The sequence below is a fragment of the Rutilus rutilus genome, assembly GCF_951802725.1.
Source record: "Rutilus rutilus genome assembly, chromosome: 4".
Classification (NCBI taxonomy): Eukaryota; Metazoa; Chordata; class Actinopteri; order Cypriniformes; family Leuciscidae; genus Rutilus; species Rutilus rutilus.
Window position 1 is genome coordinate 3,530,442 of NC_140212.1, and position 27,511 is coordinate 3,557,952.

General features: G+C 38.7%; 2 protein-coding genes across 4 annotated transcripts in view; one reads left to right on the forward strand and one right to left on the reverse strand.

The window, feature by feature from the left end:
- Nucleotides 1-665: 665 nt before the first annotated feature.
- cmah (cytidine monophospho-N-acetylneuraminic acid hydroxylase) overlaps nt 666-27,511 on the reverse strand; it is a 49,944-nt gene continuing 23,098 nt past the window's right edge. The window contains exons 1-15 of one of the 3 annotated variants that reach the window (XM_084407305.1): nt 25,463-25,535; nt 23,231-23,446; nt 22,211-22,302; nt 21,094-21,206; nt 17,851-18,041; nt 17,647-17,727; nt 15,977-16,043; nt 15,807-15,888; nt 14,873-15,010; nt 11,807-11,942; nt 11,359-11,502; nt 3,943-4,117; nt 3,720-3,836; nt 3,517-3,632; nt 666-1,174 (exon numbers count right to left, since the gene is read on the reverse strand). In XM_084407305.1, the coding sequence (XP_084263431.1) occupies nt 1,054-1,174; nt 3,517-3,632; nt 3,720-3,836; nt 3,943-4,117; nt 11,359-11,502; nt 11,807-11,942; nt 14,873-15,010; nt 15,807-15,888; nt 15,977-16,043; nt 17,647-17,727; nt 17,851-18,041; nt 21,094-21,206; nt 22,211-22,302; nt 23,231-23,436 (1,779 nt within the window). In that variant the 5' untranslated portion in view covers nt 23,437-23,446; nt 25,463-25,535 and the 3' untranslated portion in view covers nt 666-1,053. Of the gene's footprint in view, nt 1,175-3,516; nt 3,633-3,719; nt 3,837-3,942; nt 4,118-11,358; nt 11,503-11,806; nt 11,943-14,872; nt 15,011-15,806; nt 15,889-15,976; nt 16,044-17,646; nt 17,728-17,850; nt 18,042-21,093; nt 21,207-22,210; nt 22,303-23,230; nt 23,447-25,462; nt 25,536-27,511 lie in introns of those variants that run through there. The other 2 variants (XM_084407306.1, XM_084407307.1) reach the window with 2 other exon arrangements.
- Nucleotides 24,202-27,511, forward strand: part of LOC311289364 (uncharacterized protein) — a 38,862-nt gene continuing 35,552 nt past the window's right edge. The window contains exon 1 of the mRNA XM_084407316.1: nt 24,202-24,330. Within this exon, the coding sequence (XP_084263442.1) occupies nt 24,294-24,330 (37 nt within the window). The 5' untranslated portion in view covers nt 24,202-24,293. The remainder of the gene's footprint in view (nt 24,331-27,511) is intronic.

The following is a 27,511-nucleotide window of genomic DNA, read 5'->3' on the forward strand; positions in this document are numbered from 1 at the left end:
CCGGGGGATTACTTTTAACATTACCGTACTATTGGTTGTATTTTGTGAATAGAATATTACCAGATAATTGAGAAGGAGCAAGGATCTTTGTTATTACTGTACTGAAATCGTAGCCAGCTAACGTTAGCTAGGCTATGTTTAATGCACCAGCCGGTGTTCACCCGACATGGAGAGGTGGGGTAAAGAAATAATTACAAGAGCTTCTCGGTTATTTTAGTCCCGTCCGAATGTGCCATCTCAGTAATCATTACGGACAATGTCAGTAAAAATTAAGGCGACTTTTACCTTCTGTAAAAAGGTCCGGGGAAATTACCTCAGGTAACGTTTATAGACGTGCAAATAGACCCACTGTAAATCAAGTAATTTCGTGTTTAAAAGTAGTTTCCTGTGGTTTTTCAAGTATTGAGAGGATTGAAAAGGCATTCAGTTGCGTTCTAGACACTGAGAGAATTCTCCCCCAAGTGTTTTCTCCCTCCCTCAACTCAAGTGTTTTACACACACCATTCAGATCAGAAAGTTCGAAAGCACTTGTTAGAGGCACGAAACTTACTTTTAGCGCTAGGTAATTGCCCATTACCAACACAATCCAATCTGAAGTTAATTCATACATTGTTCGACCGGACATAACTGTTTTATATATATATAAATATAGGTTTTTTGTGTTTGTGCACGTGATATCGGGAAGCAGTGTAATACACACACACATTTTAAAATATATTAAAATACGCCGAACCATGTGTCCTGTATCATAGCTACATGAATAACCTTTGCAGAAAAAAAACCTGCGTGAAAATCAGTTCGGTATTCAGTGAGGTATGATTAATTAAATGCGCTGACAGCTCATTGCACCTGCTATACATATTACACTGAGTGGAGCTTGTGACCGGTCTAAGATGGCGGCCCCACGGCTGTACCGCGCCAGTAGGCAGTAGCTGTCAATAGGGCGTCTATCTATATGATGTCTATGGATATAATAGTGTGTATTCAGGTTTCAGGCCACGCCCCCTACATTGTGAGGACATGCGGATATCCTTGTAATTCAAATCAAACAAATTAAGACAGCACACAGGCGTTACTGCTCTCATCTGGCACGTCCGTTTCACTGGCAGCTTGAAGGAAATGATCCCAATCTGGCCCTGATAGTGGCAGCTCCGTCTGGAAATGATTCCAGAACCTGCCGGCGAAAAACAAATGCTATTAATTGTCATGAATGCCAATGCTTGTATTTCTCTGATCTGAAATGTTTTTGTCATCATGTTAGCAAAGTGGTCGTACGCGTTGTTATTGTTAACTTTAAGGATAATTCCGGTATTTAGCACTTTGAGTCTCTTTTCTGGTTTGTTCTGGATGAACTAGAGTGGTGGACACAGACATGTTGACGATGGGTCCTGTCTCGACATTTTGACTGGTTTAGAATTGCCTTTGACCGCTTCAGAGTGGCTGGCTACGGGCATGCACGAACATGTCCTTAAAACAACCCTTAACGTTCGTTTTCAAAACTGTGCAACTCACCGAGTGGTTAGTGGTGTTCGTTGATGTTCCAAAACAAGTAGCGTAGCGAAATACAGTTTCTGTCGTGTTTTATTTGGCATTTTGTAAAATCCCATTGATTTCTGTTGGAGGACTCATTGCTGGTTGATATTACTGCGCTTCAGACTCAAATATCGAGCGGAAGTTTATACGCAGTTGTGAGGTGTCTGAAAAAATAGTTCCACTACAGCAAATAACACGGATTGAAATCATACATTGTGCCGATATATTCGTTTTTAATCATCAACGAACACCACTAACCACTCGGTGAGTTGCACAGTTTTGAAAACGAACGTTAAAGGTATAGCGGAGGATTTTCTTTTTCCGGGTGGATCATCAAGACTATTGGTCCTCTTAGTTGTCAATCATTCTGGTGATATGTTTACGTAAGGCCGTCGTACGTGCTCGTCCCTAGGTAGTTTTCGCTTTCTGCGCATGCGCACTTTCAGGTGTATATGTGTGTGGTGAGCTACGGTTTCAGCCATTCATTGAAGCTCGCCGTTCTCACCGGGTTTTTTCAAAATGTCAGTGGGTCGCAAGAGAAAAAGTGTCAACGAATTGTATGACAAGAAGAAGAGAAAGGCCTCTGAAGAAAGAAACAAGACCAGAGTGTTTTTGGGAGAATATTTCACACGCTGGCGTGCGCTAAAAGCACAGGTTGGGCTTCCCACTGATGCCTCAGTCGCGAAGTTTCTACTCGATAGGTAAAGTTTGGCATGCTATTTGGAGAAATCCATTTAAAATCACTGCTAGTAAAAGTTAATGTAAGCTATGATTAGCGATGCTAGCCCTGGCACAAGTCACGCACCAACAGCAACTTGTAAACAGAGCGTGCACCAGGAGAACTAGGCTCGTGCATGCTCTCTCGTGCACACGTTTAATAGGCGTTCCCTCTCGGGAGCAGGTAGAGTGTTGCGCATGTGCATGGAGAGGGCGGTTCTTTTCTAAAATTCGGGAAAATCCTCCACTATACCTTTAAGGGTTGTTTTAAGGACATGTTCGTGCATGCCGTAGCCAGCCACTCTGAAGCGGTCAAAGGCGATTCTAAACCAGTCAAAAAGTCTAGACAGGACCCATCGTCAACATGTCTGTGTCCACCACTCTAGTTCATCCAGAACAAACCAGAAAAGAGACTCAAAGTGCTAAATACCGGAATTATCCTTTAAACTAAAATGGTAACACTTTAAAATAAGCTTTCATTTGTTAACATTAGTTAATGCATTAACTAACATAAACTAACAAAACTAACATAAATTAAACTAACAATAACAGCATTTAGTAACATTTGTTAATGTTGGTTAAAATGTTCATGTTAACTAATGTTAACAGATACAAGTTTTGATCTAAAAATATTGTAGTAAATATTGAGATTAACATGAACTGATTGATAAATGCTATTGTTCATTCTTAGTTCATGTTAACTAATGTAGTTATCTCATGTTAATAAATAAAACAATCTAGTGTTAACACTGAAACGTAATTTTTTTTTCATTAATTAAAATAAATCTGAAATAAAATATAAATGTCATAAATGAAAATTAGAGTTTAAATTGAAGTATTGAAGAATTATTTTTTTTATACAATATAATGTTTTGTTTTTTTTACGTTAAAATCTTCATACACTCTTAGAAGAAAACTCCGTCAGGCACTTCATATATAGAACCTTTTAGGGGTTCCATTATGGCATTATGGGATCATTTTATGGATTTAGTTTTAGTTAATTGAAAAAAAAAAAAAAAAAAAAACCCTGTTGAACATTATAATTATAATGCAATAATTTAAGACTTATTTTTGCCATTAAAATTGAGTCAAAAACACTAGAGTTCTATATAGAACCTCACTGAACCTTTTCCCTAAGAGTGCTTTAGGGTAGCATGTAAATGCAAATGGTAAATGCATAAAATCCCAAACATGATAATTCCAATTGACACATCACTTATACGCCCTTATGTATTTTTCCTTTTCATGTTGTGATGATTGTTTTACTTGTGGTGGTAAACATCAGGATCTCGACTCATTCTGTTATTGAAGCCGATGTACAGGTCGTCCCATAGCAGCCCGTTCAAAACCACGTGTCTCATCACGCCCACTCTGTTCTTGATCTAAACACACACGTTTCATGTATTAAATTCATGTGCATATCTCATCCAACACATGTAGTCTGTGCTACAGGACTCGAGTCAGGTCACCTCCTCGTACGCGTGATCTCTCTCCGGGCGCGTGTCTGGGAAAGAAAGGTCCAGAAAGTCCACTAGATAGTCGTAACCTCTTTGCAGGGGTTTGAAATCATCATCTGTCTCTATGACCTGATGGGAAAACACTCAGTGTTAGAGTTTAACTCATGTGTGTGCGGGTTTGTTTGTGTATGTGTGAGATCCACCTGCCGTTTAGCTATAAAAAAACATTATTTACCCGAATGACCAGATTGTAGCCTTTAAATCCTGCCCAGTTATAATAGTACTGGATCCAGCGTTTGTATTTAAAGATTTCAGCTGAAATGGAAGCATTCAGTTCATCCACATACAAGTCAAAGTCCCAACTGTCCTTATAGATCTTTGTACCGCTGGGCGGTTCAGTGATGGCACTCCTATGGTTATGATATTAAAACCAGAAAAGAAAATGAAAAACAGGCAGACATAATCACAGAGACTCATGCTACATGCTAATTCACTCATTCATATGAATATGATCATAACAACATAATTCTCAAATCAAAATTAAACAGATGCATGCTCAAAAACTATAAACAATAAACGTAAAAAAGGTAAAAAAAACTATAGTCAATATGTTTACAAATAAATAGTTAACAGATTACACACTACTGTTGAATATGCATTTATAAAATGCATAATTATTCAATCATGCTTGGTTATTATGGTTAACTAAAACTAAAAGCCTAAAAAATATTTTTGTTACATCAAATAAAAGAAACTACTTGGTTACTGACGTAACCTCAGTTCCCTGAGATGAGGGAACGAGTATTGCGTCAGGCTAGCTTACGCTATGGGAAAACCTCCTTTTCTCGAGAATATTGAAGCAAACGCAGTGCAGTTTTAAAACGCAGTGCAGCTGCACAGCGAGCACAACTGAGCGCGAGAGCGGTCATTGGCTGTGCTGCGGCAACTGCACGAACTTATGGCGAGGCGGCTTTGACGCGAGACCCAATCAGGACGCTTGGCGCCCTGGCGCGTCAGAGCCCGCCAGTATGGGCGTGGTCAGAGGCTATATATTGCCGTGTCTCGCCTAGGTGCTCCAGGTTTAAACGACTGAAGCGATCCCCTGATCCTAGCACAGTAGCACGGTCACATTTGTTAATCAAGGCAGACTTGAAACTGACATCATTCTTAGTAATATCAGGATTGCCACTGAAAGTTTTAAACATCTCCAATAATCGTTCTGAAAATGCTGCTGGATGCTCCCCTTTCCTCATGTGCATCTCAGATATTTTATCCCAATTAACTGACATCACACCTAAGACTTCAAGCAGTGCCTTTTTCCTCTCTGACTTATTAGCCTTTCTGTCCTTTACTTTCTGAGTTAAGGCTCCAGACAAAGTGTCAGGCAGGCACATTCTTAACAAAACGCATGCATCACCATCTGTTAAATTGTAAACTTCAGCATATTCCTACAAGTTTTTCAGAAAATCTAATGGATCTTGTTTGGCAGGATCAAATTTACCAATATTGTTGATCACAGTTTCTAGTTCAGTTCAAATCCTAGGACTATGGTAGAAGTCATTGGTTCTTCCCTTCCTTCACTAGCACGCATAGTCGTAGTAGCATGGACTGGTGCCATGGGAAATCTGACTCTACAGTCAGAGTATTGGCTACTGAATGACTGAGAATCTTGTTCCCAACCCTCAGTCCTGTCTTCCTGTAAATATGGCATTTTGGAACTGGGTTACACAATGTGACCCCTAACAATGCCTTACTTGTATTTTTCTGAGTTGTGCCATTCTTTATCATGAACTGACAAGCCGTCTTCGCTTCTTCCAAATCATTGAACAATGTTTCCACAGAAGATCTAAGCATACTATTGTTAGTTCTAAGAACTTCTAAACTTAATCAGAGTCACAGTCCTTTGGACCTTAAATTTCACTACACAAAACAAGAACAAGTTTTTTTTTTTTTTATGTAACACTGTCACAGTACTTGGACAAAACCACACTACGTCGGGTTTTATGTTATTTTCTTAAAACAACTTACTTAGCCACAGTACTTCGGGCTTAAACAATATTTCTCAAATTTAAAACACTACCACTGTACGTCGGGCAAAACCACACTGCTTCGGGTTCTTGTTTTAAACTTCACAGAGTCACGGCGCGTCCGACTCACTAGTCTACACTATAACACACAATAGCTGTGAAATAATCCTGTGACCACACTGCGTCGGGTCTATTCAATTACTTTAGAATTTCCTCAGAATTATTACAACTTCACAATCGTTTAGAAACGTACACATTTGTTTCAGTTACTTTAGAAACAACCAATCTAATATAACTCTGCCACCACACTACTTCGGGTTGATTCAATTACTTTAGAATCTTAACAGAATTATAACAGACGGACACCAAGTTTCAGTTACTTTAGAAACTTTACACTTAAGCACTTTGTTTCAATTACTTTAGAAACAACAATTCCAATACAACTCCTCCTGCTAATACTGAATAAACCAAATTCTCTTCTGTCCTTAACATTTTTTTAAACGAGGGGGTTCCCTAACAGAAAACAGTTTTTTCTAACCATTCCCCACTTTTTTGTTGGAAATTCCTCGCTGGGTGGCTCGCCAATGTAAGAAAAAATGATGTGGACGTCGAAGTTCTCAAAAATGAAGTTTATTACAGCATAGCAGTGGCAAGGCACACAAAGCACCTTGAGTTCACCGGCGTCAGAATGAACCCAGAACATTCAAATCTTAAACCTTTTATCCTCTTCTTAATGTAAATGAAGTTGCTCTTGTTGCAACAGCTGTGGTCTGTATGTTAATGAAGTTGTGACACCCCATTGTCTGAGAAGGTTCTCTGTGTCCCACACCCATTCCCATTCTACAATTGACTACCATTTGTTCAGGATGTGATCAACCCAAATGGTGAAGAAACAATATAACTTGACTTTCTTTCATCTCTATGATAATTAAGCCATTTTGGGGATGAGCTCATTCTAAAATATAGTTTGGAGTGGAATCTGGGTCGAGGCAGACTACAATTTCTTACAACAGAGTGGAGAGCACTTTAGGGAATAACCGTGCCTCGGTTTAAGAATGACCTTGGAATCATTTGGCCCAAATTCCAGGCAGGAAGCGCTCATAGATAGGGCTTGTAGATCACCCACTCGCTTGACTGAAGCAAGTGCCAGCAGAAAAGCAGTTTTGAGCGAGAGCGACTTCAGGTCCACTGAACGAAGCGGCTCGAATGGGGGACCCTTCATGGGTTCCAGGATTTTGGAGAGGTCCCAGATAGGCACAGATGGGGGGCACGGAGGGTTTAACCTCCTAGCGCCCTTGAGAAAATGCACTAATGAGGTCGTTTCTTCCCAGCGGTTTGTCAGCTATCGTAGCGTGAAACGCTGTTATGGCCGCCACATAGACTTTGAGCGTGGAGGGGGTGCGACCCGCGTCCAGTAGCTCTTGTAAAAATGCGAGCACACTCGGTACTTCACATGAATGAGGGTCTACGTTTTGTGAAGCGCACCAGCCAGAAAACACTGCCCATTTCTGAGCATACAGGTGCCTTGTTGAGGGGGCTCTCGCTTCCGAAATGGTTTTCAGCACCTTATCCAGGAGATACCCGGGTACCCGTTGAGGGGCCATGCGTGGAGGGCCAATAAATCGGGACGGGGGTGCGAAATTGTTCCATTCGCCTGTGTGAGGAGGTCTTTCCTCAGCGGAATCAGCCATGGGGTTGTTTCCAGCAGCTGTAACAGTTCTGGGTACCAAAACTGGGTTCTCCAGAGGGGGGCTATTAACAGCACTGCACATCTGCACTCCCTGATCCTTTCGATGACCTGTGGTAGCATCGTGACAGGAGGGAATGCGTACAGAGGGCTGCTCGGCCAGTCGCGGGTGAGCGCGTCCCTGTTCTTTCTAAAAAATATTTGGCAGTGAGCGTTGTCTTCTAAGGCGAAGAGGTCGACCTCCGCCCTGCCGAAGACATCCCACAGCAGCTGAACCGTTCATGGGTGAAGAGACCATTCCCCTGGGAGAACATTGCGTCTGGATAGCATATCCGCACCCTGGTTCAAAACGCCTGGCACATGCGCCGCCCTCAGCGAGCGCAGGTTGTGCTGGGACCAGAGAAAGAGATTCTCGGCCATGCTGTGCAGGTTGTGTGCCCTGAGACCACCCTGGCGGTTTATGTACGACACCACTGCCCTGTTGTCCTTCCGGACCAGGACGTGGTGGTCTTTTAAGTATGGGAGAAAGGCTCTTAAGGCTAAGGCTACTGCCTTCATCTCTAGACAGTTTATGTGTAGGCGTTTCTCTGGGTCTGACCACAGACCAGAGATGGGCCTGCCCTCGTAAAGGGCTCCCCAGCTTAAGCTGGAGGCATCTGTCGAGATTGTTTTTCTCCTCAAGATCACACCCAATCTCACGCCAGGCCGATACCAGTCGGTCGCTTTCCAGGGGGTCAGGGCTCTGATGCAGCCCTGACTCGCTCTGATTTGTAAGTGACCAGATTGCCACGCGTGAGCTGGGACACGTGGTTTTAGCCAGCGCTGAAGAGGACGCATTCGCAGCAGCCCTAGTTGGAGTACTGGTGAGGCCAAAGCCATGAGACCCAGCATCTTCTGGAATTTCTTGAGGGGAACGCAAGCGCCCGCCCTGAAAGATGTTGCCAGGCACTGAAAAGAAAGCGCACAGAGTCTATTTCTATACCCAGGAAGGAGATATTCCGGCTGGGGGATAGTGTGCTTTTGGAGAAATTGATCCTGAGGCCCAGGCATTCTAAGTGGTTGAGGAGCCAGGCTCTGTGAGTTGTTAATAGCTCCTCCGATTGGGCTATGATGAGCCAATTGTCGAGGTAGTTTAACATTCGCACTCCCCACTGTCTCAGGGGGACGAGCGCTGCTGTATGGAACACTTCGTGAAGGTACGGGGCGCTAGAGAGAGACCGAATGGTAGTACTGTGTACTGATAAGCCTGTCCTTCGAATGCGAACCTCAGGAATGGTCTGTGATGGGGCGCTATTTGGATATGAAAATAGGCGTCCTTCAGATCCACTGAGAAAAACCAATCTCCCGGGCGAATATGCGCGAGAATTTGTTTGGTTGTCAACATCTTGAACGGATGCATCATAAGCGCTTTGTTCAGGTGTCTGAGATCTAGGATGGGTCTGACACCACCATCCTTTTTGGGAACGAGGAAGTAGCGGCTGTGAAAGCCTGACTCGCTCTGTGACATAGGAACTGTTTCGACAGCCCCCTTTTTCAACAGTTTTGACACTTCGGTACGGAGAACGTGGGCCACGCCCTCTTCGACCGTTGTCTCGACCTTGGCTCAAAAGCGCGGAGATCTGCGAGCAAACTGGAGCGAGTAACCTCGTTTTATTATGTTCAACACCCATTTCGATATTTCGGGGATAGCCTCCCAGGCTTCGGCCCTCATAGCTAGGGGTTGGATGAATACAGGACCCGGGTCGGGGCTGGGGGTCATGCACAGGGGTGCGCGCCTCAGGGAGCCCTCTATAGCATCTATATTATGTTGGGTGGAAACTAACTTGGGTGGAAACTAACCCCACAGGAACAGTTTTCACATGTAGTGGTGCGTTCACAGCAGCGGGCACACAGTCTAAATTTATTAACTTCTTTTCCCTGATAGGGGAAAAAGATGACACCATGTTGGAAGTGTTTATGTGTAGGGGCGCGCACATCATAATGGGCACCTGAACTACATTGGCAGCGTGAGCTGGCGGGGGGCTTGAGTCTGTATGCACAGTGTTTGTGTGTGGAGGTGCAGACCTTTTGGTGGGCACACCTTCTACATTTGTTAAATTCGCAGTCTGTGATGGCGAATTGGTAACTGTGGGGACAGTGCTTGTGTGCAGGTGTGCAAACTTTATAGCGGGCACATGACCTACATATGACACATGGAGAAAAGAGCTCTTTTCTTGTTTTATTTGTGTCGCCGTAAAAACGGCGTTTGTTTACAGGCGAGCGTGCTTCACGGCAGACTTGTTTGCTGTGGATTTTACATTTCCAGCCGCCTGAGAGGGAACTGGGGAATGTCTGAGGGGTTTTTGAGAGATCGGTCCGGCCTCGGCGGGACTCGAATACTCTCTTTCTTCCTGTGGCTAGGACGGCTTACGAGGTTCGGGGTCCAACGCAATCTTGGGAATCTTGGGAAATGCAATCTTGGGAACGGAGCGCGCCTAGCAAAGCGGGAGCGGCGTCGGACTTCAACCGCTGGGTGGGGCTGGGTGACCGGCGGCGCTGACGCTGGAATGCTTTGGAAGGAAGTGGTGCATCGCCTGTGATGCTTTTTGCGCCTCCGTGTAGCACTCGGAGAAGCTCTTAACAGCCGGGCTCTCGCGCTCAGTTGTGCTCGCTGTGCAGCTGCATTGCATTTTAAAAAGTTTGCTTCAATATTCTCGAGAAAAGGAGGTTTTCCCATAGCGTAAGCTAGCCTTACGCAATACGAGAGACCTCTCGAAAGGGAACATGAACTAAAGTAAAATATAAAAAAAGTTATACTTTAGCTAGTTGACAAAGCAATTGTTACAAAAAACTAATAAAAACCACCAAAGCACACAACAAAATGACTATAATAATGAAAAAAATTTAAAACTAAATTATTACTAAACTATTAAACTATGATAATATATGATACTAAAATAACACTGTCATATTCGTTAATTTTAATACATTTCAGTGTTTGCTCTTATTAGAAAAAAAACTAATAATTAAACATCTCAAACATCAAATTATTACAGAATTAAGAAAACATGAAGAACGAGAAGAGAGTAAAAAAGAAACAAGCATTACACATGCCTCAATGATTTATAAGGAATTTTTTGCAAAACCAGTTGAGAACCGCTGATAATGCACTGAAGCTACGTTTACATGTTCATATGCTAAATGCTAATGCTAATAAAGCCACAGGAACGTTACATGCTAATGCTAATAAAGCCACAAGAACTCTACACGCTAATGCAGCTATGGGAATGCTACATGCTAATAAAGCTACAAGAACGCTACATGCTAATGCTAATAAAGCCATGAGAATGCTACATGCTAATGAAAAGAACGCTACATGCTAATGTCAAAGTCATAGGAACGTTACATGCTAATGCTAATAAAGCCATGAGAATGTTACATGCTAATGCTGACAAATCATGGGACGCTACATGTTATTGCTAACAAAGCCATGAGAACGCTACATGCTAATGCTAATAAAGCCATGGAGACATTACATGTTAATACTAATAAAGCCATGGGAATGCTACATGCTAATAAAGTCATGGGAATGCTACATGCTAATGCTAATAAAGACATGGGAACGCTACAGGCTATGGCTATTAAAGCCATGGGGACGTTACATGCTAATACTAATTAAGCCATGGGAATGCTACATGTTAATGCAAAGAACACTACATGCTAATGTTAAAAAAAGCCATGGGAATACTACATGGTAATAAAGTCATGGAAACGTTACATGTTAATGCTAATAAAGCCATGGGAATTCTACATGCTAATAAAGTCATGGGATGGTTAAATGCTAATGCTAATAAAGCCATGGGAAGGCTACATGCTAATGCTAATTAAGCCATAGGAACGTTACATGCTAATAAAGGCATGGGAAAGTTACATGCTAATGCTAATAAAGCCATGATACCTTTTAGATGTGTCATTTAGCGCGAGGGCCAGATCCAGGACAGAACCAGGTAAAGGTGTCCAGGTTAAGGTGTTTGGACAGCTCTTCCTTACTGATTCGTTCAGGTCTGCTGGGCTGTTCTTGATATTCGTCTCCTTTATGTACCTGTTAATCATGTTCGAGTGTTACTTCATAATACACTTTGATGACTGTTATATACACTACCGGAATAATTCATATATTTTTAATGTTTTTGAAATAAATCTCTATAATAAACATCTTCACTTTTAGTTTTGATCAATTTAATGAGTATTCAAGTATTAATGTCAGACATCACACTACATGCATAAAATAGCTTGTGAATGTTGTTTCGTGTTGACTAATGATGTTTTCATTAAAAGTGCAAATGCATTCTTGCATACAGTAGCTATCTAGAAGGTTTTGTGACGAGAGATGCGTTAATATCCACCTGTCAGAAGGATGAGCTTCAGTGAAGTATCCAGCGAACGGGCAGTAGATCTTGGGCTGCAGGGATTTTACCAACTGAGTCTTATAGTTTAGCAGTTTCTTCCTCTCATTCTTGATGAAATCCGCCTTCCAGCTTTCTGTCAAAGTCAGAAAATTTGAATTAGAATGCAGAGTTGCCGAAAGCACATTTTTGAAGACTTTAGATATACAAAGATGGCGCATTCATTACTATAAATGAGAGAAAGTGCAACGAACAATATGGTAATATTCTTCTAAATACTTCTCAATTAAAATAGCCAATTGCCAATTGGTAAAGTCTTGATTAAAAATGATCTTTTAATCTCAACAGACTCTGGAGTTTCTGCAATCCTTATGCTTTTAGATCTCACAGCAGCATTCGATACTGTCGACCACAGTGTTCTTATCTCTCGTCTCGAGCACAGCGTGGGGATTAAAGGCACTGCACTAGAATGGTTTAGATCATATTTTTCAGAGAGAGTGTTCAAAGTTGGTTTTGGTGACTATACTTCACCCGCAGCACCACTGACATGTGGAGTTCCTCAGGGCTCTATTTTGGGGCCGATTCTCTTCTCCTTTTATTTGCTTCCCCTTGGGATCCATCTTAAAGAAGCATAACGTCAGTTTCCATTTTTATGCAGATAATTCACAGATTTACTTGCCTATAAAAAGTAAGGGTGATAATTCCCTAAAAAGACTATGTGATAGATTTTTCCCTAGACCTAACTACGTCCTATAATATTTATACTCTAGCGCGTCTACACATCGACGTTGGGTGGGTGCTAATACTTGTTCCCCTAACTAGTGACAAGCAGACTTCAGCAAATGTTCATTAAATGCTTTAATCACGGCTGGGGGATCTCAGAGCAGTTCTCCAGAGCATCTCCCAAGAAGAAGCAAGGCCGGAGGATCTCAGACAAATTCCATTGAGAATCCCACCAGCTAACACAAATACAACAGTTTTTATAGAATAGGGAGATATGGCAAAATGATATGAATTTGATTGGTTCTTCATATGCAAACCCTTCTGTTACTAGGCAAAGCAAACTTTGTTTTAATGATTACTTCATTGTTAATCACAAGGTTCTTACCTAGTTTAATTTCCCATATTTGTTATTTTTACACACACACAACCAAAGTCAAAGGGATATGGCAACACCACATACAACATTCAAAAACACAGGGCAGAACATTTTAGTACATTGCGTTTCAAAGTATTAGTTTTATTAGGCCTAAAAAGGGAAGTAAGGTTAGATGTTAGAGTTAATATTAGTTTGATATACAGTTTACTATTTTATTAATTAAAAATCCACCACAACTATTAGATTGTTTTTATGACATCAAAGCCTGGATGGCTTTAAACGTTTTACATTTTAATGAAAGTAAAACCGAAATCATGATATTTAGACCCAGCAGTTCTACTGGTGCCTCCCAGTTGCACCTGGGTCCCCTGACACCCTATATCAAGGCCATGGTAACTAACCTTGGTGTTAAGATGGATAGTGATTTTCAACTAGAGAAGCAGATAAATTACGTTGTAAAAGCTAGTTTCTTTCAACTCAGGCTGCTTACCAAACTGAAGCCATTTTTATCTTTCACTGATTTTGAGAGGGTTATACATGCTTTTATCACAACTCGCCTGGATTATTGTAATGCTTTATATGTAGGTACTAACCAGGCATCCCTCTCCAGATTACAAATGGTTCAAAATGCTGCCGCTCGACTCCTGACCGGAACTCGAAAACGAGATCACATTACGCCTGTTCTTGCTTCCCTTCATTGGCTACCGGTTTGCTTTAGAATACATTTTAAGATTCTGTTGTTTGTTTTTAAATCTCTTTATGGTAGGGTGACCATATTCCAGGACATGTCCGGCCGGGATTTTGAGATTGCCCAAAATATCCGGGATACGGCTTTTGCTTTCTCGTCGCCATTCATTTTGTTTACATGCACACCTTTTGATTCAGTAGTACTGAATTAATTCCGATTGGTGAAATTGAATGTAGTGTTTACATGAACGCTAAACAAGTGATCGGTTGATGTGCGTTTTAGCATTGCTAAGAAAATTCCTGTGTTTTCGTCTCGATCGGGATCCGTGTGAACAGAATGCATGACCTGCAAAGCTGGCACGTACGTGTCAGTGTCAAATAATGTAAACATAATGAATGGTGACTGTAGAAAGCAAATGCCGAATCCCGGGCATTTTGGGTGATCTCGAAATCCTGGCCAGATATGTCCTGGTTAAACAGGACGTATGGTCACCCTACTTTATGGTCAAGCCCCAGCTTATATCTCTGAACTACTGAAGCCGCACGCTCCTCTGAGATCATTAAGGTCTGCTGACCAGCTACTCTTTTTTTGTCCCTAGAACGCGGCTCAAAAATAGGGGAGATCAAGCATTTTCAGTTGTGGCCCTAAGGCTGTGGAATGATTTGCCTTTGCGTGTCAGATTGGCCCCCAGCCTTCACATTTTTAAATCACGACTTAAAACTCATTTTTATTCATTGGCCTTTAAACCTGCTTGATTTTTATTTTCTACTGTAGTTATTCTCTTGTTTTAAATGTTTGTTTTTTTGTTACTCATGAGTTTATAATCTGTCCGAAATCATGTCAATGTCCAGCACTTTGGTCAACCTTGGTTGTTTTAAATGTGCTTTACAAATAAAGTTGGATTGGATTGGATTGGAAAGTCATCGCATCACTGCAGTTGCCGTTAGAAAGCTCCAGTTGCTATAAAAACGGTCAGTGTTTTGAGAAGCGTGCTTATGATTGCACATGTGCAAGCATTGGCTGGTCTAGTGGAGAGAAGCCACTCCACTTAAAATATGCATTTTTTGTCATGATTTGAGCGTTTAGAAACAAAATGGCATGAGACAGATGTTGTCAGATTGAATTGGTGATTTCAAATATAAAATGTATTTGTAATTTGGAAAAGTTAATGTTTCCCCAAAGAGAGATAGGAGCTGTACTTGCATGACTGAAATAGCGTTTCAAAGATGGCCGCCGAGTGAAATGACTCGCCTTAAAGGGACTTTGGTGTGTAACTCACCAGTGTACTTTCCGCCGTGGAAGGTCATGGGGAAACCGGAGGCGCCGCCAGCGAAGTCGCTCATCATCACGTCAACACCGTGAGGAAGACGTCCATTGTTTGGTCTGGTGCAGTCCACCGTATTCAGGATCATGTGACCTTGGAAGGTGTTTTTTTTTTTTTTAGTTTATCCAACCTATTAGCAATGTTGTGCATTTCTGAGTGGCTTTAGCCGCTTCATTGAGGAGAAAAACTATCTGTTGAAGATAATCTTTTTGTTGGTGATTCATCATTTTTATTTACATGAAACAATTTCAACATTATCTTACTGTATTATCTTTACATATTTATGGAGGGTGACACTTTCACACCCTTGAACGGAAGAAAGTGCTGGTGGTTTATCTACACTTGAACTTTCCCCTAACGACAGTTATTGTGTATGTTAACTTCATGTGACCTGTGTGTACTTTACATCACATGGTATAGATAAAGGGAGAAGAATGCAACCGAAACTCTTTCTATGACCTCGCTCTGTTTGTCATCTTATTCTAATAGTTAATTCATTTGTTACTTATTTTTCGATAATTAGTAACATATAAGCTCTTAGTCCTTCCTCAAACAGAGGAAGAACATATAAAGGTCACATCAAGTCAAGTCACCTTTATTCATATAGTGCTTTATACCAGTGTTTCTCAACTCCAGTCCTCGTGACCCACTGCTCTGCACATTTTGTATGTCTCCCTTATTTAACACACCTGAACCAGATCATCAGCTCATTAGGAGAGACTCCATGAACTGAACTGAGTGTGTCAGATAAGAGAGACATACAAAATGTGCAGAGCAGTGGGTCACTAGGATTGGAGTTGAGAACCACTGCTTTATACAATAACAATTGTTTCAAAGCAGCTTTACAGGGATAAACAGGAAAAATCAGTCTGAAAAAGCAGCAAAATACCTTTATACTCCACGATCAAGCAGGTGTCCATTTCAGGATGAACTCCGTCCATCAGAATCATAAATCTCAGGTGATCATCGACCTTTCAAATGATTCAAAAGCCGAGATAAAAAAAAAGTAGACCACGTGAAAAAGAGCAAAAGGGAAAAAAAACCCACCGTATCACTTACATTCTGCCACACACCGAACGGCACCACGTTAATGTTTGTTAAATTCACTCCACTTTTCTCCAGATACCTGCAACAAAACACAAACTGTTTATCTGAAAGTCAGATGGTCTCTGGATCAGCAGAGTTGATTAAAAACTAAGGTCACACTTTAGTTTAGGGTCCAATTCTCACTATTAACTAACTATTAACTACGACTTTTGCCTCAATAAACGCCTAATTACTGCCGGTAGTTGTTAACTTTAGGTATTGGGTGGATTAAGGGATGTAGAATATGGTCATTCAGAATGGGCATATAATATGTGCTTTATAAGTACTAATAAACAGCCAATATAATGTGCACGCTAATAAGCAACTAGTTCATAGTGAGAATTGGATCCTAATCTAAAGTGTTGCCAAAATTATTAGTTAAATCATAAAAATGTCAAATTGAAAACCTCTGAACTGTCACCCCCCTTTTTGAACATAGACGTTAAAAGTACTATCGGTTCTTAAAGGGATAGTGCTTTGTTTGTGCAAAAAAAACCTATTTAACACTTTATTTACAAAATATGAATCTCCAACGCGGGTTCATGAGAGCACCACGATGTATGCATGTTGTGTAAACGTGAGGGTGGATGTTAAACATTAATATATTGTAAATAAAGTGGTAAATTATGTTTTATGCAAACAAAGCACTTGCGTCGCTTCATAAAATTGAGGTTAAACCACTGGAGTCACATGAATTACTTTAATTATGTCTTTATTATCTTTCTGGGGCTTGAAACTGGTAGTTAGTGGAGGGACAGAAAGCTCTCAGATTTCATCAAAAAGATCTTCATTTGTGTTTCGAAGATGAACGAAAGTCTTGAGGGTGAGTTATTAATGACAGAATTTTCATTTTTGGGTGAACTATCCCAATAAATGGTTGTAATTCATCAATGCTTTGGTCTCTTTATAAAGTAGAATCTCAGCAGATTACTGCAGTGAAAGTACTTCAAAAAATACAAGTGTAAAAAGTTATAGAAGTAATATATTTTGTCTTATGTATTATAATAAGAGTTAAATCATAAAAATCTAAAACATTTTTGTCACAGGTGAGTGGCTGCAATGAAGCGCAGGACTACAATAATCTTTAATTACAAATCTTCAGGAAAAACAGAGGAGACCGGAAAAGCTGCCACAGACAATAAACATAAACGAGACCGAACTCTCAAGAGCTGAATGAACCGAAGGGTTAAATGCCCAGACTAATAATCAACAGAAAGCAGAACAGGTGCGTAAATTAGGAACTATGGAAACTAATAAGCACAGGGAACTCAGAACCAAAACACAAAGAAACTAGTAGAAGTATGCAAATGTGCTGTTAAATTATAGAAATAGTAACTTAAAATGTCAGATGCTACTAAAAGATTTTTTTTTAGTTCAAAGGGGTTTAGCTGACGAAAATTGATGCTTCAAAAGTATTAGCTGCAATTAAAATGACTCTTAAAAATAAAGATTCGAAAAGGGGTCTTTTGCCATAAAAGAACCTTTCAGTGAATAGTTCTTAAAATCACCATTTTCCACCATTAAAGAACTTTTTGTGGAATGGAAAGATTCCATTGATGTCAAAGATTCTTCTTGGAACCATCAATGCCCCCCCCCCCCCCCCCCCCCCCCCCCAAAAAGTGTATGAAGTCGTTCAGTCTCACCAAAACACCGGCCGTGAAGTGTTTCCGACATAAATGGGAATATCTGGACGCTTTTTGGAAAGACGTCGCAAAGTTGGGTAGCTGATAGAAAAAAGATGCAAAGTTAGATTTTAAATGTTTGGTTTTTTTTGCATAATATAATATAATTTAATATAAGGAATGTAATATATGCAGTTTAAGTGTTGTGATTGATCAGACTGTAACCTCAGGTGATCTGAATGCATGTGGCTGATGTAAATGAGATCTGCCTGACTGAGTCTGTCCATGGCATCAGACGGAGGTTCATGAACGAGCCACCAGCCTCTCGCAAACGCTGGTCCGGTGAGCCACGGGTCAAACATCATCGTCTTGTTCCCCGCTTTAAGCTCCATACACGCGTGCGTGATGTACGTCAGCTGAAACAAACACACACAGAGAGTATTTATGGATTGAATGTGTTTCATGTCAACAATGATGTTAGCATCATGCTAATTCATGTTAGCAATATATTAAAACATGTTACCAAATTGCTAAATAATAACATGATAAAACTTGCTAGCATTGTGATAAAACAGTTTGTCACGGTGAACTTCACTTCTGAAGGGAGTGGATTGGAATCCACTGCTGCTTCAATGTATATGTAATGAGTGATTATAATCAAGGTATTAATCAATATGTTTCCTTCTAAATATCAAATGAGTTGAATGACTTCTCTGGAGATCTTACTTTGTTATAGAAGTTACCAGTGTGATTACTGAAATGTTCTTTTCATGTATTCTTTAATGTCAGTATTTGATATTTGAATGCAGTAACATTGCTTGCCTATTTATCCCAGCTTCCAGAAATTAAATAGGGACTGGTTTTGTGTTTGAGAAAGGTCTTCAACATGTTAAAACACATAGGGGTCACTTAAGTCTATAGTTTAAGGTACCATTTGTCAGTTAAAGCCTATACTTTCCATTTAGACTAAAGTGTCCTATTCTGAGAGAAAGAACTTGTTATCTTGATGTTTTGAGAGGACTCTCCTGTTTATAGTTAGAGCCTGGCCAAATCCAACCTTGGAAAAGATGTGTGCCGGGTGTGTGTGTTAGTCTTCTTGCTTACAGGTTAAGGAACCACTGGCATTGTTGGAGATTGACTGAGTTGTTGTTCGAGACATGCTGGCACCCAGCAACCCAAATTTGCGACCTGGAAGGTCACGACGTGCCTGACTTCAGGGTCCGAGTGTCAGCTGCATAATCTATGGAGATATGCTTCAGTCTGTCTGTATATGTGTGGAAAATTACTATGTTTATCAATTTCTTGGCCAATAAGAATCATTCAGCCTGTAAGCAATGACGTAGCTTAGACCTTGGAAATGGTATAACTGCTGTGATCTTTGTAACTGGAAGCCTACGAACCCCTGTGTGAGTCTTGAAGCTGAACTTCTGCTGATGAAACTGCAAACTATCTTCAGTAAAACTTTTCTTCAATTTTTTATAATTCTGACTCCGGGTCTTCTTTTCAAACATCTGGTCCTCGGGTCCTAAACTGTTAACCCCTAACACTTCCAATTTAAAATAGCTGTTTTCTATTGTAATTGTAAAATGGAATTTATTCCTGTGATCAAAGCTGAATTTTTAGCATCATTACTGATTTGCTGTTCAAGAAACATTTCTGATTATCATCAGTTGAAAACAGTTGTAGCCTACTCCTTCATATTTTTGATATGAAGTGTTCATAGACATTTTTGTAACATTATAAATGTCTTTACTGACACTTTGTCAATTTAATGCGCCCTAGCTGAATAACAGTACATTCATTTCTTTCAAAACCCCAAAATTGTGAATGCTATCAGCTGCATATTAGTGTGATTTACTCTACTTTTTTCCTTTGGCATTTTATTTACTTTTTATTTTAATTTTTTATAAATGAGAATACTGCAGGTTGAAGCAGGGAAGGATGCGGGATCTAATTTGCAGCAGTGTTTTATTTAAACAAACTCAAAAACTAAACACAGGCTTAAATACAAAGACAAACAGGGGAGTTAACAAGACACCGCTGACAAGGCCAACGAGATGAATCACGTGGGGAAACTAAAGAGGAGACAGGTGAAAGTATTCAAAGTCAAACAATGAACATAAACCAGACAGAACCTAACCACAAACTTCAGTTTGAAAGATCATTTTGACTGATCTTTTGGCAAATAAAAGCTACAGAATAAATAGATGTTTATTGAACGTTTATTGAATTGTGGATGTGTGAACAGGGACTTGAATAATAAATAGGTTTATTTAACATGCAGAGCAGCCAACTCACACACATTCACCGTGAGACTCGCGCGAATGACACTTTTCACACTCTCACGCCACACATCCATCCAGACCGAGACAGACTAGACAGAGCAGGTTACTTATGATATATATTTAAAAAAAATTCAGCTCTCAGATTCTGTCAATTTTATTATGAAATTCAAACAATACATTTACTGTTTTGGCGCTTGTAAATATGACGTGAACCGATCATCTCTACTAGCTAATAGTAAATAAACACGAACACTGTTGAAAGATACAGTACAACTTACCGAAATGTATATTCCTCATACATGATATCGATCAATCAGTGTTTTTCATCCGCGGAAAGGGGTCAGTAAAACAGCGGGAGAACTATTATGTCACATAACATTTACCTCAGGAAAGCCATTTAATGACCATAATATAGGCACGTTGGCTAGAAAAGAAGAGCTATAGAGAGTATTTTGCTAAATATGTGTACTATATTACATATTTATTATATTTTTACTTATACCATTAAATAAAGTTGTTATTATAATAAAAAAACGCATTATATTTAATTTGAGTTATTTTTAACCTTAATACTACCAGCTGATAGGGCTCTCTGTATGTTTACAGCATTAGGTGAGTTTTTTTTAAAACATTGAAATATGACTTAGGCAAATATGCTATGAGGCTAACGATAATCAAAATATTGCATAGTCTTCACTGTATAAATTAAGTATAAATGTATTCTTATTGAAGCTAATGAAAAGTTATGCAGTCAAGAGCAGTAAGTTATTTTGTTTAAATTCACATTAATGACACAGAGCATCAGGTTTATTAGGCTGCTGTCACTTTAAGGCCAAACGCACAGATTCATTATACTGATTCAAATCCGAAATGTTTACTTTCACTTGAGACATAACCGGCTGTGTTTACATGAATACTCCACATGATGGACATTTTGACATAATTGCATGTGTGTTTGACCGTTCAAGCGAAATAAGAGTGAACAAGTACTGAACTCACGATTGCACGGTGAGAGACGCTGCTTTCTGTGTGCACACTTATGCTGTGTGTCAGTCAGCGCGTTAGCATATTGAGTTCTTTTATTTTTTGCAACCATAAAATAACATTCCTAGACTGTTGCAGGGTTAGACTCGGGTAGACTGAATGTTCTGACCAGCGCGGATCATTAATGAGTGTGATTTACCGTGATCTCTCCGGCCTGTAGCTCTTGTGCTTCTCTCGGCTCTGAGGTCCAGGGGTCTGGAGGATTCAACTCCACCAGCTCTAAACTACCGTCAGTGTCTGACAGCACTGCCTCTACACACACACACACACACACACACACGCACACAAAAAAAACAAATGCAATAAGATAACAGTTCCAGTTAACAGGAAACCTTCTCAAAAATTTGACTAACGTTCTGGCAAGTTATGAACAAACATTCTTCCAGTAAGGCTAATAGAGCATCCAGTCAGAGTGATCTGGTTTTTCACAATGTACTGAACATGCTAGCACAAAAACCTTAATTTACACATCGTTTATGGAAATGTTTATAGTTTGTCTATGTTGCTACTTGTTTCAGAACGTTCAGAGAACATTCAAAAGTGTAATCTCCATAATGTTTGCAAAATTATAAAATGTTTCTTTAATGTTTGCATAACCAAGAAAAAGAGAACTTTCAGAAATAATGTTTGTATTACTTATAATGGAAACGCAAAAAAAAAAAGTTCTTAGAACATTTGCTTCCGACAAATATACAAATAATATACATCTATGTATATTTTATATGTGTGTGTATACAGTATATATATATATATATATATATATGAAGATCAGATGCAAAAGCCTCTGAATCTGAAATTTTCTTCTTGAATGATCATTTTTTATCAAGCTCGTATATTTAAGTTCAGTAATTTCACTTAAATAGCAATGAAAATGACCTATTAATTGTAATTTAAGTGAAACTACTGAACTTAAATATACGAGCTTGATAAAAATGATCATTCTAGAAGAAAATTTCAGATGGCACTTAGAGGCTTTTGCATCTGAACTCTTCATATATATATACACACCTATCAGTATTTAGTTTTTTTTAATTATTAGTGGGAATTAAAATGATATCAAATGTTTATAAACTCTTAAAAATAAAGGTTCCAAAAGGGGGTTTTCAAAGCGATGTCATTAAAGGACCATTCAGTGAACAGTTCTAAAAAGAACCTTTTCCTAAAAAGCTAAAAGACCTTTTCCACTATAAAGAACCTTTTGTGGAATTGAAAGATTCCATTTCTCCAGTAGCAGTTTCAAATAACAATGATTTTACCGAGTTCATCTTGCATGAAGCTGTCTGGAGGGTTGACGTACTCCATGGTGGCCACGTTAAGTTTCCAGTAGTGTTTAGTGCAGCGCACTGTGCTGTAAATACACAAGCACAGTCTAATGATTCCTCTTATATACTTCTACAGTATTGAATTGTAAATCATCCTGCACTATGCTTGTGTCAGTGTTGGTTGCAGCAGAGATGAAACAGGATCTAAGTGCAGCAGTCTTTATTTCACAAAAAAAGAATCACAGGAACAGAACAACCAACTTAACATGACGTAGAGCTGACAGTGAACTGAAAGAAACAGGGTTTAAATAGACAGAAAACAAGAGAGGGCTAATAATACACACCTGAACAGAACTGAACACAACAGTAACAGAAAGAAACAGGGAGAGAACGGAGGCGAACTAAACTAGAAGATTAACAAAGAAATTCAGACATGAACAGAAAAACTCTCATGAATGCACAAACTCAACACGGGACAGTTTGTCAGCTAAATAATAATAATAATAATGCATTTTACATTACGTGCGTCATTTGGGCTCACCAAGGCTGCATTTATTTGAATTGTTAATTATTTTTTACAATTTAAAGAATTGTTTTCTATTTTAGTATATTTTCAAAATGTAATTTATTCCTGTGATTTTCAGCATCATTACTGCAGTCTTCAGTGTCACATGATCCTTTCATAAACAATTATTGCACAATGAAACAATTATTTCACACCAGTTATTGCACAACACTGACGGTGTACAGGCGAAAGAAAATTAATTTCACAGTTCCCATCAGGGACTACAGATGAAAATGAGCTTGCAGCTATCTCTGGTCTGTGCAACACATTTGTTGTGCAATGTCCCTGTCAAATAAATAAATAAATAAATAAATAAAGTTCCAATAGCTTAGGAAAGAAACGTCCTCCGACTTTCACCTGCTTTTTCCCCAGCAAATTCCTTCTTATGTGTTCTTCTTCTTCTCATTATCTCTTATTATTTCTGTTTAAATGAGTTTAGGTTCACTCACCTGCCATCCATGTCCTCCATGTCTTTAATGAAGAGTCCACCCTGGTGTTTGCACTGGTTTCTACACGCTCGTAGTTTGTCTTTGACTTTGTAAATGATGTAACATTTGCCATCCTCTGGGTTTTTCTTGAAGTTAATTCCCTCTTTCAGTGCCTGGACGTCCTCAGCCGGCAGTCGCAGGACCGTCTTTGAGACCTGAGATGTCATTGTGCTCCAGCTAGAGATGAGCGGTTCATCAGTTCATTGGCAGATCTTTTACAATAAGGTCTTAAGAAGTATTACAAGTTCAGATTCAGCTTCAAACTTATGTTCAGTTGCTGCCATAAATTTAGTATAATCAACTAGACTTTCTTGTTCTGTTCTGAATAGGCCTGTTAAATTTAAAGTACAGGCTATTTGTTGTGGAGTGAGGGGAACTAAAATAGCTACGTTTATCTGTTTTTATAACTTTTATAAACATTTCGCTTTATTTACCTGCATTTTACATTAGCCTGTTTCTGAAAGTAATATTGAGACTTATATATGTGACATATCTTCTTTTTTTTTTTTTTTTTTTTTTACCGCAATTATAGCGTATTTCAAACTTTATTAAGCAGATGTGGGTATAACGAACTACACGAGTCATTTTTGGGAACATTTGTACTTTTAAGAGTAGATTTAAATGTGGGTACTTTTATTTTAACTCGAGTAGCCTACATTTCTAATAATAAAAAAAGAAAAAAGACTCTCGTTACTTTATTTTAATGCAATACATACACGTTAAGAAATGTGTAGTTAATTCCAAGCGCGCGCTGTCTCTTTTGGAGCGATGCCCCATTCACTAATGAATCACTCTGTAGAGTCAATTCCGTTCAAGACAATTTTGCAAAACTGTAAATTGGTTCGCGATTCAGTTTGAATGATTTGTTCAGTTCCCTGCACGCACTGAATCGCCTTGAGCGGGAATTAAAGAACATCATGAGCATTGGGTGAAGTGGAAGACATACAGTCAATTGAAAGCAAATCTGCATCGTAGCTATTGTTTGCCAGCTCATCTCCTCATCAGTTGGACTGGACATCTGCGTATGCATGTCAGCATCATTCATGTGAACGATTCCACAGGTAGGTACAGCTACATGCGATTTCATTTCATACAGGCAATACATTTTCTAAAATAAAGACGGCTTAAAGACGGAGGTGGGTTGAGTATCCAAAAACTGTACTAAAGTAAAAATAGGCTACTTGATGAAATATTTACTCAAGTAAAAGTTATCATCTTTATTAGACAATATTAATCATTAGACAATGTCAAAATAAAGAGAACCTGCGGAGTTTTGCGTTCAAACGCATGCACTGAAAGTGAGAACGGTTCACAGACAGTGCTCGCTCGCTCATGACCGCTGATATCTGAACTCAAACCACAATCAACTGCACTGCACATGATCGCATATGCTCTCCAAAATGTAATCAAATGTATATTTCTGCAGGCGCATTTAAACGGCTGGTTGTCTTATTTAAAAACTGTCCAAAAACTGGTAATGTCATACTTTGTAGTAGTGATATCGTGTACTTTGCGTAATGATCTGTTTGTAAAATTATTATTATTATAATGTAGGCTAGTAATTATAATGTATTAAAATTAGAATACAACCACATTTGAGTAAAATAATTTGCATAAAATTCCAAAACAGACATCTGAACATTGGATAAAGCTAGGTTCAAAATAATAAAAAAAAAATAAGTTCAAAAAAAGACAGTTAAATATTTTTACAGAGGCGATTTTAAATATCTGTTTTTATCATTCCATAAATAAGAAAATACTGTCAACAGCCAGAAAAAAAATTATTTTCATCATATTTTAAGGAATAAACTTAAATATATGTATGGCAAATAATATTTATACAAATCCCTTTTTAAAGCCCTTCCGAATACGGAATACAACTGTAAGTTTGGTGAATGTAAAGCTGCTAAAGTGGAGATTTCTGACTCAAATCTCACAGCATTTAAAGGAATTGAAATTGAAATCTACAGATGTAAATACATAAAGTGTGATCAAATAAACACTTAAAAGTGTATTTTAGGTGATTTCTTTCCACTAGTCTGAAAGAAGAAAGGTTGGAAGCAAAATCTCAAAATTGACCAGTGCATGAATAAAACAATGGTTTGGCTGGTTATTTCTTGCCTAAAGTTTTCAAATACTCTTAAAATTATAACAAATAAAAGATTTTCATATACACATATGGTGGAACATTACCTTTGTTGTGTCTTGAATTCTGCTGTAAATGTGAGTGAGTGCCTTCTATCAGTTTAGAGAGACTTTGTGCTGCAGCCCATGAACGTTCAAGGTCTTTATCAGGACGTTTCAAGAACAGGGCGCAACCATCACGTCACACGTGAGACTTTTTTAAAATGTTAGTATATGCAACAACAACAAAAAACATCATACCTGAACATCAAAAAGACTGAAAAGACAAGTATGGCATTTCTTGTCACTGCACTGACATGAGTACAGAAATTGCTCATAATAGGTACCGCGGTCCCAAATCATGCGAAAAGGTAATGGCATGAAACTTTGTACGGCTCTCAACCCTTTCTAGATCTACAATTTTTTTTAAAGGGGTCATATAATGGTACATGCACTTTTACAAGTTGATTGTACTGAAATGTGTGTTGGCAGTGCCTATACACAACCATCATAAAATGATAAAAATCTAGTGTTTTTAAAAAAAAATCTTCTTATATGTTTTCCCCCGTCTCAAATCAAGCTATACCGAGAGAGAGATATATGGAGTAAAACCATTAATAAACAGAGTCAAATTACATTTGTTAAAAAAAATATATTATTCTGTTACAAAATTACATGTTGTTGCCTGGGGTCTCTGGAGCCCCCAAAGATCACTGGTGTCACACCAAATGAAGAATATCAGAGGGTTAAAACGGCTTTGAACAAGCACTTTTATAGCTTGGCGTTTGACTCTGACCCAGGAGAGAACTAAATATTAATTTTATGTTGTTGTGTTTTGTATTCTTTGGTTTTATCAATAGCTTTGTACAGCACTTTGGGCTGCACTTGAGGCAGTAGAAATGTTCTTTATAAAAAACGAAACTAAATATTGTGCAATACTTTGAACCTTTTGTTTTACTTATTTGGGAATGAGACACTAGGACCAGTCGCACTGAGACATTTCAAATGATACTAAATATGTATAATACTCGATGATAATTATTCACAACTATAGATTCTTGTGTGAGTTTGGGTGATCTCAGCATGAGGGAGAAGGAGTGGGGGATGAGGGGAAGAAATGTAGAATGATGTAAAGAATGATGATTCGGAGGAGAGACTTTCATCTCGATAGTGCGAGTTCAAATGTTGATTTCCTTTGTTCTCTCAGAGAGTAGCTTTCTTCCAGTTTTTCCAGTCTTACTGAGAGGTTTTTCAGATAAGGCTCTGATGAACTATTTGTGAAGTAAATTTACATCGTAATAATAAAAGTTTTAGAATCAATAGTGGTGTGAAACAGTGACAATCGTGTAGATGTATCAGTTTTGTAAGCTGAGAACTTTTCATTCAACTTTTTATTAAATTTTGATGAAACTGTTCTACTGTTAATCATTACAGTATTTTGAATTTTAAGTGTATTTAATTTAAAATTTGTACTGTATTTCTTCAAAAAACTGAATTATTAAAATTTCAGTTTTATACAGTATTTTTACAGACTTTTTACGTTGTCTTCCAAAGTAAATGGTTAATTTACAATCTTGAGCATGCTTTAACACTCTACTGAAGGTGTTTGATGGTAATAATCTAGGAAAAATCCATACTGTAAAATAAGTGTTGTACACTAAAACAATAAATAAAAATTGTAAAATGGCTGTCAAACAAAAACCATAAAATGATAGTAAAATATCAATTCAAATGTAAAATAACAGTGTTTTTCTCTGAAACCTTTATTGAAGTGTGCATTGAGAGATAAAATGGCCTCATACAGCTCAACTTACTGTCTCTGCAATTTTCCACTGATAACAATTCTTTCTAGCTTTCTGTTTCAGTAAATTTGTTGTTTCACATGCCAGGGTACAACGGGGCTAAAGGCACACCTTAAGAAAATGTGCTTTTCACAATAGTGTATGACTGCAGAAATGTGTTTTTTTTAATTGAACATTGATGGAGCAACAGATTTTGTGAGAAAATAAATCATAAAAGTGCTTTGTTTTGTTTAAAATGTATATAAATATATGAGTATTTGCAGCAAGTTTCTGTCATTTTTTTTTGCTCTGTCCCCCTGCTTGTGATTTTTAGTTT